The sequence below is a fragment of the Panthera onca genome, chromosome B1 (assembly GCF_046562875.1).
Source record: "Panthera onca isolate mPanOnc1 chromosome B1, mPanOnc1 haplotype 2, whole genome shotgun sequence".
In the NCBI taxonomy this organism is placed as follows: domain Eukaryota; kingdom Metazoa; phylum Chordata; class Mammalia; order Carnivora; family Felidae; genus Panthera; species Panthera onca.
Window position 1 is genome coordinate 4,890,597 of NC_138342.1, and position 14,796 is coordinate 4,905,392.

At 62.3% G+C, this 14,796-nt stretch overlaps 1 protein-coding gene across 1 annotated transcript in view; it reads right to left on the bottom strand.

The window, feature by feature from the left end:
- Positions 1 to 278: 278 nt before the first annotated feature.
- Positions 279 to 14,796, bottom strand: part of WFS1 (wolframin ER transmembrane glycoprotein) — a 28,868-nt gene continuing 14,350 nt past the window's right edge. Inside the window, exons 3-8 of the mRNA XM_078446281.2 lie at positions 13,751 to 13,833; positions 12,679 to 12,823; positions 10,491 to 10,661; positions 8,896 to 8,976; positions 6,169 to 6,314; positions 279 to 2,201 (exon numbers count right to left, since the gene is read on the bottom strand). Of these exons, the coding sequence (XP_078302407.2) occupies positions 393 to 2,201; positions 6,169 to 6,314; positions 8,896 to 8,976; positions 10,491 to 10,661; positions 12,679 to 12,823; positions 13,751 to 13,833 (2,435 nt within the window). The 3' untranslated portion in view covers positions 279 to 392. The remainder of the gene's footprint in view (positions 2,202 to 6,168; positions 6,315 to 8,895; positions 8,977 to 10,490; positions 10,662 to 12,678; positions 12,824 to 13,750; positions 13,834 to 14,796) is intronic.

Here is a 14,796-nt window from a genome sequence, read left to right on the forward strand (position 1 = left end):
AAAAACAAATCCGACACGAGAGTAAACGGGGGAGGGGGGGCGGTGCTTGGAAGTGGAGGGAAGGGGGAAGGACTTCCTCTGTAACGTGCTTTCCAGGGCCCAGAACTGCCAGGCTGGAGGGCCCATCGGCTTCGCTCCGCAAGGTCGGGGCTGTGGGTCGAGACGGCATGCAATTTCCAACGTCATCGCGTTCCAGGCGGGCAGAGCCGAAGCTCACGGAGGTGTGAGCAGGCTGCACGTGACAAGCGCCACATCCACACACGTGCGTGCACGCACACACACACACACACACACTCTCAGCGTTAGTGCTGTGCCCTCTGGCTGGGTGGCCACACGCGGGCTGGAGGTCCTGGCGGGGACACGCGCGGACTCCCCTGGCCGGGGACGCGCCCTCACACCGCCGACAGGAACGGGAAGAAGAAGAAGTCGAAGGCGAACTTGACGGCGCCGTGCACGGTGCTGCGCCAGTCGCGCTCGATCTTCACGTGGCGCCGGGCGGGTGTGAGCTGGGCCATGCAGTTGAGGCAGCGGATGGCCTTGAGCTCGAAGACGGGCCACTTGCTGCCCAGGCGGCCCTCCAGGACGGTGCTGAACTCGATGAGGCTGCCCTGGCGCAGGCTGAGCAGCACGTCCTTGAACTCGCCGCTGGCCCGCAGCACGAGGTCCTTGGTGACGTCGTCCTCCTCCGGGCTGCGCGAGCCGTTGGCGCCGCTGTACGGCATGCCCACCGTGATCTCGAACTTGTAGCGGTCGAACTTCTTGATGTGGCAGGGGTGCTTGGCCAGCAGCTTGAGGCGGCACAGCTCCTCCTCGGCCGTGGGCGCCGTGCTGGGGCTGCAGGACGGGTAGGCCTCGCCGTACAGGCAGCGCATCCAGTCGCCGATGAAGACCGGCAGCACGTTGACGGCCGACTCGGCGCTGTTGTCGATGTCCGTCACGCGCACGTACTTGAAGCGGCCCGTCCACGTGACCCTGTGGCCCTCCAGGTGGCTGCACAGGATCTGGGTGCGGGCCATGTTGGTCTCCTTCCAGGCCCGCGGCCCGCACAGGAAGCCGTACTGCTGCCAGGTCAGCGTGGAGTTGTAGACCTTCATGCCCTCCGACCGGTACACGTAGAACCAGCAGAACAGCACGATGGCCGTGATCCACACCAGGATGAGCTTGACGATGGAACTCCGCGTCAGGGACTTCACCACGCCCACCACCGAGAAGTTGGCCTTGGTCCACCAGCGGAACAGCAGGGGGATGCTGCACATCACCACGGTGACAGCGACCTTGGTGAGCTCCAGGGACAGGAACCAGCGGGCTAGCTGCACCACGCCCATGAGCGCCAGGCCGGCCACCAGGATCGGGAGGGCGAACAGGAAGAGGAAGTAGCCCATGCTCGCGCGGATCAGCCCCAGGCCGGTGGACTCCAGCAGGATGACCACAGCGAGTTCGCACCACATGAAGCAGACCAGGTAGGGCACCAGGTAGCAGTAGGTGCCCTTGAAGTTCCTCAGCTGCGCCATGCGGAAGAAGAGATAGAGCAGGTAGACGTAGAGCAGGCAGGGGACGCTGACGTTCAGGACGACCAAGTGGCCGAGGGGCACGGTGACGAAGGTCTGGCCCAGGAGCTTCAGGTGGTGCCAGTCGAAGGGCAGGGAGGGCAGGAGGGAGAGCAGGCCAGCGGCCACCTCCGTCACCAGGGCCCTCCGGGTGTAGGGCTCGGCCGAGGTGCTCAGGCTCATGTAGCTGGTGGCCGTGAAGAAGACGGCCACCACGGCCAGCTCGGAGCAGGGGATGAAGTCCTTGCTGGCGACGGGGAAGGAGAAGATGACGAAGAAGACGGACAGCAGGAAGTGGACGTAGGGCTCCAGGTGGTTCCAGCCGAAGTTCACCTCGGCCTGCTCCACGTCCAGGTTGGGCTCGAAGCGCAGGAGCAGGCCCGTGAGGCTGCGGAAGCTCTCCCAGGCCCTGCTGTCCTGGAAAACCTTGAGGGTGCAGATCACCATGGAGACGAAGGACAGGTAGAAGACGACCAGGGGGACGAAGAGGGCGAAGAAGTCGATGGTCAGGTTGCTGATGATGAAGAAGAAGATGAGGGCGTTGATGTGGTGGGTGGGCACGATGGTGGACAGCCAGTGCATGCCCGCCCGGGATGCCATGTCAATCAGGTACTCCTTGATTTCCATGATGGCGTGCAAGGGGTACTTGACCACCTGGGGGGCGGAGACAAAGACGGGGCGTCGGAGGCGGGCGGGGACGGGGCCCCTGCTGCCGTCCCCGTGACCCGGCCGGCCAGCCTCCCGAGCTCTGCGCGAAGCTAATGGCTCACCCCTGGGCCCCTCGTCCCAGCGGGTCCTTCCCCAGGAATACCCTCTCCACGTGGTGACGTCCTCCCCATGCCCTGCGGTCTATACAGACCCTCCCTCAATTGCACCCAGGCCTGCACGTCCTGGCCCCTGTCCTCTGCACCCCCCTCGTGTCAGGGGTGTCCTGACACCCTGTGTGTCCCCTGGCTCCCCTCTCGTCCCAATCTTTGTCAGGGATTCCAGACTCTTGTGAGCCAGTGTCCCCCGTGGGACCCCGAGTCCCTGGGGGAAAGCACCAGGGCTTGTGACCTGATCCCGCCCCCACCTGCCAGCAAGGGCTGCCCTGCTGGGCCTCGACCCCCCAGCCTGCTGAGGACAGAGGAACTGATACTTTCAAGCCCACACAGGGCTCTGAACACTCCCAGGAGCCGCGGTGGCTGTAGGGGCTCCAGAAAGAGCTCCCTGCAAACGGAACGATGGGGCTCACATGAAAGGGGCCAGAGGAGAGGTGCTCGCCAGTGGCAGGGACCCTGAGAACCAGCTGCCTGCCACCGCCCACCTCCACACACCCACGCCGCTCAGAGCAGACACGTAACCGACGGCCACTTCTGCAATCTGCACCCAGTGGAGAGGGCAGGGGAGACCACGGCGGAGGCGGGCTGGACCCCACTCCTGCCCGGTTTTCTCTGCAGGACTCCCAGAGGCTCCCGGCCCTGCCAGGGCTCAGGAGGTGTGGTGTGGAGGGCAGGGGTCTGGGTGTGTCTGGAGGGGCAGAGGCGCGGACCCCAGACCACACAAGATCACCCACGTGTGGGGGCACGGAAGCCCGGCTGCCACCCAGAGCCCACCTCAGGGGCTACGTGAGGGATGCCCACCACTGCCCCGGTGAGGTGGGCACCACGGCCTCCGCCCATGCCCTCGGGACAGGCTCTCTCTGCCTGCCCTGCCGGGGTGTAGAGGAGAAGACTGGCCACGGAGGGGGAGCCTGAGTGAGTGTAACCAAGGGATCACAGCAGGATGTGGCTGGCAGCTACAGGTGACCAAATACCCTGGAAGCAACGGCATGGGGCACGTTCCACAGAGAAGGGGCACCCGGGCTCCTACAGGAGTCCATGGCTCAAAGAACGTGTGTATGCCCACACCTGTCTATACACACACACACACACACACCCGTGTGAAGGGTTACATTCCTTCTCACGTGTCTGTGACAGCCCAGCTAGGAAATGAACAGATCGGTACCCCAGCTAACTACTCCCCCAGCTCCCTGGGGCTAGTGACCTTCCCGGAAAGCAGACATCACACTCACACGTGACTGGGGACGGCTACCAGCGAGTGCTGGGCCCTGTAACGTTAGTCTCGGTGGGTACTTGTGATGCTTGGCAGGAGGTCAACCGCCTCAGAACGAGCGGACAGGTGTGTCAGCGAGGCTGGCGCAGCCGATCCCTGGGGACGGGGGCCTCGCTAGCTAGTGGCAGACGGACTAGAGGCGTCTCCCGGCCGCTGTGGTCAGTGGTCATTCTCCGTGCCCTGCGGCTGGGACCTTGAGACGGGTCTCAAGTTCTCCCCCCAGGCTCCGAGCCACTCACACCTTTTGTTTTTTGCCCTTGAGGCCACACAAAGTGGTTGAGAGGAACTTTCAAGGACAATGAAGCTTCTCCAACCTAATGCCCAGCTTGTCCAGGGTGTCCGGCCTCTGTCGGCTGAGGCACAAGGCCACGAGGACCAGGGAGCCCTTCCCTTTTAGGGTCCCAACTCTGTCCCCGGTCACTTCCATCCAGACCCTGCTCTTGGGGACCCACTGAATTGGGAAACAGAAAACCTTTCTGTAGACAAAGTCCAACAAATTAAAACAAGCTGTTCTTTGAGCAGGAAACAGATTTTTAAAAAAACAGAGCAGGGAGTCAATTCTACGACAGGAAGGTACAGCTCGCTCTGGCCAGGTCGGAGGTCGTCGGCCGCTCTGCTGACCCAAGAGGCCAGGGGTGTGACGACAGGCCGCTAACCAAGGGGCCCATCTGGGACCCGGCAGGTCACGGCAAGGCTCGGACCCCGGTGAGTTTTCACACGTTGGACCTCGCGATGACTGACGTGAAAACCGTGTGGATTTTACTGCATTTACTCTTACGACGGTTTCATCTGCCACAAAAGAGGCCCGTGCAGCCCGGGGCCTGGAGTCTGGAGCCTGCCTGTGGGGGCCACATGCGCTCACAGAGGCACCAGGCACCTCGCTGGGGCCAGAAGACAGAGCACACTGCTCTTCCTCTGCCTCCAAAAGGCTATTAAAAGCTGCAACAGCCTCCAGTTTTAGGGACACCTGCTAGGATTCACCATCTCTTTTGCAAAAGACTTTTAATGAGACAAATTATAGAGGCATCCAAGTGCTCTGATGGTTTCAAAACCTGAAGGAAACTCAGAGCCCCATGTACTTCTTGTCAGAGTACTTTAAGTCTCTTTCCCAGAAAGGACTCTCAGACGTCTCCCAACACTGAGAGTGACAGAATTTACTGTCCCAGCCAGGCTGCTTTGCAAACAGGCATCATTAGGGGGGACAGCGCAGGCCTGCCCGCAGGCCCTCCAGACTCACCCTTTCACCTCTGACCTTCACTGGCATTTCGGAAGCACCTCAGCTTGGCCAAGAACAACGGCCAGGGCCCCACCCCCCTTCTCTCCAGTTCTAAGGAAACTAAAGGCAACTATCTGTGAACACACAGCCCCAGCCTGTCAGAGTGGACCTTCAATCAAGTCGTGACCTCCCTTGGTCAAGCTCCTTGGCCATCCTGGCCTGCGGCTCGCCACAGCACCTGATCTCGGGGGACTCACGCAGCTCGCTGGTCGGTCCCGAGCGTGGCCATCGCGCCGGCCGCCCTGGTCTGAGCCTCCGCATCTGGGCTCCTGGCAGGTGCTACACCAAGCTGTCTCCGGCACGGGGACTCCCCACGCTTCCTTGTCCCCCCAACTCCTGCCTGCTGGCGGCCCAGCCGTCGCCTGCCCCTCTGCCCCACTGATGGTGATTCACCCCGGTTCCCACTCAGCTCGCACCACACGGACGCTCGGACGACTAACGCCATGAGCTTCTCGATGATTCGTCTGCTCAGAGCCGCTAGTGCTGGGTCAGGCAGCCAGGCTTGCGGAATCACGGTAGACTCTGCAAGCCAGAGAGCTGACCTGGGGAACCGCCTGCACCGTGGTCTCAATGGCGTGACCAGGGAAGTGAAAGCTGTCACAGAGGGGCATGGCCCGCCATCCCTGCCTTCTGCACGTATTTGTAGGCCCCGTGCTTGCTCCTCACGGGCCTGGCTGCTCGCGGGCCGACAGCGGGGGCCAGAGTGTCTCCCTTCCGTCCAGCAAGCCCACAGTGGCCTCTCTGCTACTATGCACACTGCACTTGGCTTTCCCCCGAGCCCCGCGGATCTGGGTAAACAGGGACCGGCAGGACCCTCACGGTCTCTCAGTACCAGCACTCTGCGTCTGGGGAAAGGCATCTTTGCAAAACCGACCTCCATTCCGTGCCGTAAACGGATCATTTTTCAAAATGACAAGGTCTCGGTGAGAGTCGGACTCCAGAGCCTGCCACTCTGCTGCCTGTGGTGTTCCGCGGAGAACGGCCCGGGGGGGGTACCCGTGCTCGTCCATCACACCCGCGCATGACCGCCCCACCTGCGTCTTGGGTTTGGAGCCTGAGTGCATGTGAAAGGCCCCTCTCTCGAGAACACACCCTCATGCAGTTATGGGGACCATCCCTGCGGACACGCCTCCCCAGACAAGCGGCAGTCCCGGAGGCTCCCGTGTCGCAGCGGCCTCCTGCCCGTTCCTTCCTGCATGGCACCAGGCTGCACGGTGAGCGCCCTTTGGCTGGGCCCCTGGCCCCACTCACCTTCAGACGCAGGGGCAGGTCCTCGGGGCTCTTGCCCACCAGCTCATCGTCATCATCGTCCTGCAGGAACAGGTTGGCGGGGATGATGCCCTTGGCATACTTCTTGGTGATCTCCACGAAGTCATCCAGCGCTATGTAGCTCTTGGCTGGGGCACAAGAGAGAACGGCACAGGGTCCGCCCACACCGCGAGCACATGGTCACCCCGCACGGATGGGCAAGGCAGGGGACGGTGGCTGGGCCCCGGCGGAGGGAGGCTGAGCACGCCAGGCACAAACCTCTCTGTCCTGGACAGACAGGCGGGCACAGACGGGCCAACCGGGTGGAGAGCGGGCACCCTACCTCCTCGCCTTGGGGACAGCAGTCCCTCCTTTGAACCTCCTGCTGCCCAGCTCTCAAGACTAGGGTCTGCCCCCACCAGCCCTGCAGCCACCTCCTCTCCTTCAGCCCTGGCTGCTCCCAGCTCTGGTGATGGCCACCTGCAGCCCACGGCCCAGCCACCTGCCCCCCCCCTCCACTCAGCATGCGTCCACTGAGGACCTACTATGTGCCAGGCACCATGCTAAGCACTGGGAAGGCCTGGTATGTGCGCACGGACCCAGTGTGTGCACGAGTCTGGACTCCTGGTCTGGTGGGGTCGTGCTAAAGACAGCTGGCTGCCAGACGCGACCGGCTGCTCCCCGGAACCGTCCTCCAGGCAGAGGGAGAGAGGGGAGCCCGGGGAGGTGCAGTGAGTGACTCGGCACAGAGATCACGATCGTGAATGGGCCGCCAGCCCCAGGGCTGCCGTTCGCCAGGCCGTGAGGCCTCCCACGCGGGGACTGCGTTCTAGACACTGGGGACAGAAGCCCATCGCAGAAAAGAGCGACAGACAGCAGCAAGAGCAAAGGAAACAGTGTCTGGAACGCAGTGAGCACCACGGAGAGGGTGGGGCGCAGACAAGGGGCTGTTCCTTAACACGAGCCGGGGTAGCGGTAAGGGTCAAAACGGGGCAGCCTTGGCGGGGCCCACACAGGGACAGGTAAGGCTGGAGCCGACATGGAACAAGCAGGGGAGAAAACGGGGCCCAGTGGCCTGGCCCAGGCTGTGTGACTGGGGTCACGGGTGGCCTCTGATGCCACGAAACTGGCCACCAAGGCGTGGCGTGTGGACACAATGGGGTGTAAGGATGAGTCACCAAGGACTTGGACAGAGCCATTCTGGTGGGATGACGCGCGGAAGGCCCCGGGAGAAGTGGGGAGAGGAGCCAAGAAACGGACCCATGTGCACCTTTCCACCTTCCTTAGAAAGGGGAGCAGAGAAACAGGGCAGGTGGCTGCTATGGGCACGAGGGGTCCAGAGAGGGTCTCGTCTTCATTTTCTGAGGTGGGAGGAATAGGCACATGTTCATAAGCTGCTGGGAATGTCCCAGTGGGGATGGGGGGCCGGCAGCCCAAGCCAGAGGGGAGGCCGGCCTGGCCGCCTGATGGCAGGGCTGGGACCCGTGGACGGCACTGTCCACACCCGCCTGGAGAGGCCACGTCTCTGCCCAGCTCTCAGCGCGGGTGGGCCTCAGACCCATCCCTCCCAGCCCAGAGCACGTGGTCTCCCCCGGGACCCCGTGACCTTCTGGCAGTTACAAGGTCCGCGGGAGAGCTCTAAGCCGTTAATCATAAAATCCCCAGGGTGGAGAAGGCAGAGCTGAGCAGGGACCTTCGGAGATTGCCACACCGCAGTCCTATTTCGGGAGGAACCGACCCTCACGAACCTCTGCCCAGAGGCGCACCTCACCCCAGACGGGCTCCCGGCACCTCTGCGCGAAAAACCCCCTTAAAACCTCCCATCCTTCTGGTTCCTATCAGCCATACACTTTCCTCTCCGCTTCAGGGTCCTACATGCCCGGGGCCTTGGGGAAGCCAGGCCCAGGATGCGCTATGCCCCCAGAGTTCCAATGACACGTCAGAGACAGACGGTGAGAAGGGGGGAAGCGCGCCCCGCCCCCCGCCCCCGTACAGAAGCTCTCAGGGCTGGTGGGGCCCTCGGCCCTCTAATCTGACCACCACTGTGCAGAAAGGGGAAACTGAGCCCCAGGGAGGAAAGCCAGGCCTGCCTGAGGTCAGGAGGAGAGTGTGTGGCCAAGTTGGGGGAGGACCCAGGCCTCCTGTCAGTGGTGAGCAGCCCCTGGGCCCCTCGTGTCTGTCTCCCCTGGAACTCGGGCCCCGGGGAACTCTGACCACCACCACCCGGCCGGGCAGCTGCACACAGAGCATCTGAGGACCTCTCCTAACTGGATGCCCCAAATTCCCGATTCCCGACCTTCCCGCAGCCCGTGCTGGGGGGGGCCCCCCACACCCCCTGCTGGGAGCCCCCCCCCCCCCCCAAGCCATTGTGTGCGGTTCCCTCCCCTTTACCCTTCAGGGGCTAACTGCCTCCTCATCCTTGCAGACATACTCAGGAACCCCAGATGCACTCACCTTCCCCCCATCCCTCTGCCCTGCAGGGACTGTCACACTGCCCTCTCTGTGCCCTGTCCCTCTTCGCTCCAAGCCATGTGCTCCTGCTGGGCAGAGTCCAGATCCCGCTGCCCAGAACACCGACAGCCCCAGATGGTCTGGGATGAGAAGTCCGTCCCGCCTCCAAGGCCTTGGGGCATGTGCTGTGGTGCCCAAGGAGTGGAGGTGGTGCCCGGCTGGGGGGCCTAACGGCTGGGCCAAAGCTGTCACAGGTGCAGGACTGGAGGCCATACTCACATTCGCTGCTAACCAAGCGCTCCAGCACCCGCCTCTGCTTCTGTAGGGACTTGGGGACTGGGCCTGGCTGTGCCCCTCCATCTGTAAGTGACAGAGCAGACAGAGAATCAGAGAACAGGACTAACCGTTCCCACATGCCCTGCGGCCCTCCGGAAACCGGCCCCCGAGCTCTGGGGGCTGCAGGGCCTGGGGCCTCCTTGCAGCCCTTGGTGGGCACAGTGAGGGCCACCTCTGAGCCTCCGCCCACGAGGCTGACTTGGCACCCAGGGAGCACAGCCACCTCCTCTGCGGATGCAGCCAGGGCAGAGGACACATCGCAGTTTCTGGTCGGCATAACCTTTGCTGGCACCGTCCCTTGGCATGATTTTCCCCTGATTCTCCGAACAGACGGAGCGCCTGGGGCCACGGGTCACGCCTCTCCCGGTCTCCCCAGCCCTGGTGCTGGAAGGGGCCCCACAAGAGTCTGCTCAATGGCTGAGCGCTGAGCCGGGACTGAAGAATTCTGCCCCTTTGTCAACATCCACCACCTGCCGCGCCCCCAATCTGGCAAGCATTCCAGTCTGCCTGCCAGGCACCAAGGCGTGCCTTCGCAGGGTCAGGTCAGGCAGTGACAACACGAGGTGAGAAGCACTGTGACCGAGAGTGACCGGGGGCCACAGGGGCCCAGACACGCTGGGACTGCCTTGGGGCGGGGGGGGGGAGGGGCAGCGGGTGGGGGCTGACCTATGGCACTGCAGGGCCCCTGGGGCTCCAGGGGGCGGCCCCGAGTCCGTCACAGCAAGCATGTCTGTCCGGGTGCTGCCACCCAAGCCCCAGGCCTCACGGACGCCTCGGCTCGGCCCCAGCACCGAGAGAGCTGAGAGCCAAGAGAGCGGGCTGGTCGCCAGAGGTCTAGTCAGACAGGGGTCCTGCCCAGAGACCCCAGGAGAAGGGGCAAAGGTGTCCACCGGGCAGCCTTCTCTGCTGCTGGCAGGTGGCCCCAGGCCCTGTCTTGTGTACCCAAGGGCAGGAATCAACTTTCTGAACAGAGGGAGGCAGGTGCTCCTCGAGCTGATGGAGAAGAAAAAGCCAGGTCGGGTCCTGGGAAACAAAGGGGCCGCACCCAGCCAGGGATGCCCATTCTTCTGCCTGATCTGTCCTTCTGGCTGGCTGCCGGGTTAGGAAACTGGGGGAGGGGCTGTGGAGGCCGGAGACGAGGCCTGCCTCAGGGAGGCCATCAGAGCCACAGCCGGCCCCACACCCCTGGAACCGCGAGTCCCTGCCAGCATCTGCTACTCTCCCCCAGCTTCTGTCCCCTCAGGAGGAGCAGGACACCCTAAGAATGACATGATCTACAGCTCTGCCTGTGGGCATCCAGCCCATCGACTGTTCCAGAGCTCAGGACACGGCTTAGGAAGGGGACCCCAAGAACAGGATGGCACCCCAGGAGGGACCCTCCCTGAGCCTTACTTAGAGGAGACCCATGAGGTCTCCGAGACAAGGTCTCTGGGAGCCCCCTGTTAGGCTCCCAGAGTCCCCATAGGGAAGCCCCCAGAATTCCAGAGAAGCCCATGAGGTGCCCATGGGAAGGGCTGGTCCCCACGAGGCTCGCATACCGTGCTCGTTGACCTGCCCGACGTTCTCCAGCAGCTCTGACACAGCCACCTGCTTCTTCTTCTTGGGGTTGAGCTTCCAGTACATGACCAGGGCCGCCTTGCGCACGGCCCGCTCCAGGTCAGTCTCGGAGGAGAGCTGCCTCACCTCCTGCTCGTTCTCGAAAGTGATGCCTAGGAGACAAGATGCATTAAAGGCCTCATCCCGCCTGCCTGGGTGTCCTTAGCGATGCCCTGGGCCCAGACCAGCTCTGCTGCGGGGGCTTTGGAGGGGACTCAGGCGACAGGTTTTGCAGGCACCTGTGGTCACCAGGGCAGAAACAGACATTTGACCAAAAATGCCATCTGGCCAAGTCCCGGACTTTCCAGCTCAGAGCACGGCCTGGCCCTGCAGAAGGCGACCCCGGGGGGCAGGCGGCCAGGGAGTCAGAGACAAACAGAGTGGCAGGTAACCATGGGCGTCAGAGACACGTAACCAGGGTCACCGGCCTGGGTGCAAGAGCGGGACTCCCCTGTGTCCATGGCACTTCCCGGGCACTGCCCCTCCTAAGACGGCCGGAAAAGCTGTGTCCCCGCACAGCTGCCTTTCCGAGGGAGACAGAGACTCGCCGCAGAGAGAGACGGGATTTTTTCTCCCTTTACACATCTTCCAAATTTTCCACCTGAGCACACGTTTCTCTCAAGATCAGGAAGCACCCAACGTGAGAAAGTGGGGGTGTGGAGCCCGTGAGGCTGCTCCCGGCCCCGTCTAGCACCCGCCCTGGGTCCCAGGGTCCTGACTTGAGCCCCTCTTCCGGGCCACGTGGGCCGTGGGCCCAGCCCTCCCTCCTGCTCCAGAACGGGAAGGTGGGCTGGCGAGAAATCCCGGCTAACAGAGCGCCACCATTCCAGGTTTTCAGAGGCACTAGCCCCATTTCCAAAGAAAGCAGATTCTATATAAAAAATGTAATTCTAAAAACGGTACAATACAAAACCAGAAGAAAATACACCAGACTACAGAGCGTTTTCTTTCTGGGTTTCCAAGTTATGAGTAATTTGTATCTTTCTGTTTTCTATGTATTCCACGTTTTATATGATAAGCATCAAACACTTCTACAATCTGGAGAAACTTTGTTTAAAAAAAACGCGTTATGACATACCCGTTCCTTTGTCTCTGAGATGGGAAGCCCCCAGAAGCACACTGCTCCACGGCACCAGGGACAAGCCATTTCCCTTGGGCAGGATAATGGAATATGCGACCACACGTGGCCAGGCTCTGCCTCGCTGTCTCCCCCCACCGCCCTCCACATCCGTTCCCTTCCAGGCATGAATGCATCTGAGCAGATCTTCACTGGCCCACAGTCTCCCAGCCGTTCGGCCCAGACCAGATGCAAAGTCAGTCCAGGGAGTTCCATCCTGACCTCCGGCCACTGTCACATTGTCCTGCTGCATCACAGGGAAGCTGACTCTCCAATGGCTCTATGATCCACTCCTCAATCTGGATTCGAACTCAGAAGGGATCTACTCACAGACACCTACACACACTAAAGATAGGATGAGTAGCTTTGTTGGCTAAACATCCTGTGTTATGCTCTGGAAACAACGTCCAAATGACAAAAGCACTGGCGAAACAGAATTTACACTTATTTTTCGAGAGCGTCACCAGCTTCAAGGGCGCCTGGGTGGCTCAGCCGGTTGGGTGTCCGACTTCGGCTCAGGTCATGACCTCACAGTTCGTGGGTTCAAGCCTCCCTGTCAGGCTCTGTGCTGACAGCTCGGAGCCTGGAGCCTGGAGCCAGCTTCGGATTCTGTGTCTCCTCTCTCTCTGCCCCTCCCACTCTTACTGTCTCCCTCTCTCACTCAAAAACACACATTAAAAAAAAACCCATAGGGGCGCCCAGGTGGCTCAGTCGGCTGAGCTTCCGACTTCGGCTCAGGTCATGATCTCGCGGTCCGTAGTTCGAGCCCCCGTCAGGCTCTGTGCGGACAGCTCGGAGCCTGGAGCCTGCTTCCGATTCTGTGTCTCCTTCTCTCTCTGTTCCTCCCCCACTCATGCTCTGACTCTCTCTGTCTCAAAAATAAATGAACGTTAAAAAAACCCCATAAAACAAAAAGAGTGCCACCAGCTTCGTATCTTCCCCCTGCCGTTACGTGCTGATGTAGCAAGAAGCAGTGTGTCCCCGGCAGCCACCGCAGCCTCCCGTGGGCCCACCTTTCCTGTCCGCCAGGCACCGGCGGAGAAGCTTCACCGCCTCACGCCGGCCCTGCTTCGCGGCCAGGATGAGCCAGCTCACGGCAGTGCAGTTGTTCAGCTCCTCGTCCGCGTCGCTGGCGAGCTGCAGGTAGTGTTTCCCCACCTGCGGGCGAGAACCCGGTCAGGCCACGCTCCACGGCAGTCCCCACACGCATGCGCCCGGGCTCCGGCTCTGTGTGCTGGCCCCGACCTGCTCCCCATGGCCGCGCAAGCTCCGGCTTCCAGACCCTGTCCTGCCCCAGTGTCCCAGGCCAGCCCGCCTCCCCGACCCCGTCACCCAGGCCAGCCCGCCTCCCCGACCCCCGTCACTCAGGCCAGCCCGCCTCCCCGACCCCCGTCACCCAGGCCAGCCCGCCTCCCCGACCCCGTCACTCAGGCCAGCCCGCCTCCCCGACCCCGTCACCCAGGCCAGCCCGCCTCCCCGACCCCCGTCACCCAGGCCAGCCCGCCTCCCCGACCCCCGTCACCCAGGCCAGCCCGCCTCCCCGACCCCCGTCACCCAGGCCAGCCCGCCTCCCCGACCCCCGTCACCCAGGCCAGCCCGCCTCCCCGACCCCCGTCACCCAGGCCAGCCCGCCTCCCCGACCCCCGTCACCCAGGCCAGCCCGCCTCCCCGACCCCCGTCACCCAGGCCAGCCCGCCTCCCCACCCCACCTTCTGGGAGCTTCAGACCTGCACCAGGTTGGGCCTGTGAGACCCTCTCAGCAGCCCCCGGGGAGGGTATGGTGCCCCCTCCACAGAGGACATGAGAGGAGGGTGGAGGTGCTGAGGGCAGGCAGGAGGTGGGGAAGGTGTCCCAGAGGAGGAGGGGCCCAAGATGAGGCGTGAGCCGGACACGGGAGAGAACACAGGGTCCCCAGAGGAGTGGCGGGAGGCAGAACGACGCGGAGACCATGGAAGAGAGGGGGCCTTGCACACAGCGCGTAGTCAGCCGGCGCCCCTGCTCCCTGTTCACGGGGCACCCGCCCCTCGCAGGGCCGCCACGTGGTGGGGCCGAGGCCTGAGCCTCCCACCCACACGCCGTCCTCACCTCTGTCTGTGCCTTGGGGTCCCCCGCCTTGGCCTTGTCCAGGACTTCCTCAAAGGGCATTTCCACATCGCCCTTCACGGGCCCTTTAGCACAGAAGAGAAGCAGACAGAACGTCACGAGGCCGGTCCTTGTCGCTCGTTGGGAGTGGAGGGGACTGCGAGAATGTGCTCAGACCCAGGGTAGCTCTGTGGAAATCCAGGTCAGACGTGGAGAGAACACTCCAGAAAGCTGCCATCCAGGATGCAGACAGCCCCAGAGCACGGACAGCAAACCTGCCACGGACGGGGGTCTTCAGCAGCGGCTCAGAGTGGCGGGAAGGACACGGGGGCCCCGACCCCAGTCCCACCGCCACACCTGAGGGCAGGCCTGCTTGAACTGGGGCTCCAGAAAGATCCCAGGGCTCCAGCGGGAAAGCCCCTGACCCAGATAAACACCTGTGCCCCAATAAACACTCCAAATCCATGTTTTCCAAGACTGTCGTCTACATACACACGACTTTTGGGGGTCACAATCTGTGCACGCACATTTTGACACATACACGTTTACAACAGTGAATTGTAACCGATCTCCCACGTTACCCTGTGGTGAAATCCAGCATTGCCACAGTTCAGAGATCCGGTCGGAGGAACATGCCCAGGGTGCCGGGCCCCTCCACTCCACTGGGCCCTTACGTTATTCCCAATACTCCCTAATTTTATGAAACGGTGCCACAAACCACTCCGTGTATGTGTTTCCTTTGGGGGTTACTCTCCTGGCACAGGCCTTTCAGTTGAATCCTAGGCCCAAGGCCCAAACAGCTACGGCTCACGCTGCAGCCTAGTCTCCAAAAAGTTACCCCAAGTGACACAGCGTCACGGAACTACACCAATGTCACCGCAACCTTACCAGCAGTAGACAGCATGACAATAAGAAGTTTAAAAACAAATCCTTTTTTACCAGTGCCTGTCTTTGATTTCCGCAACCGATATTCGGCGGCCCACGTCCGGCTCCTCTCCCGCCTCCGTTCACCCCGCATCCCACCTTGGCAGGTATAAGACACCTCGCAG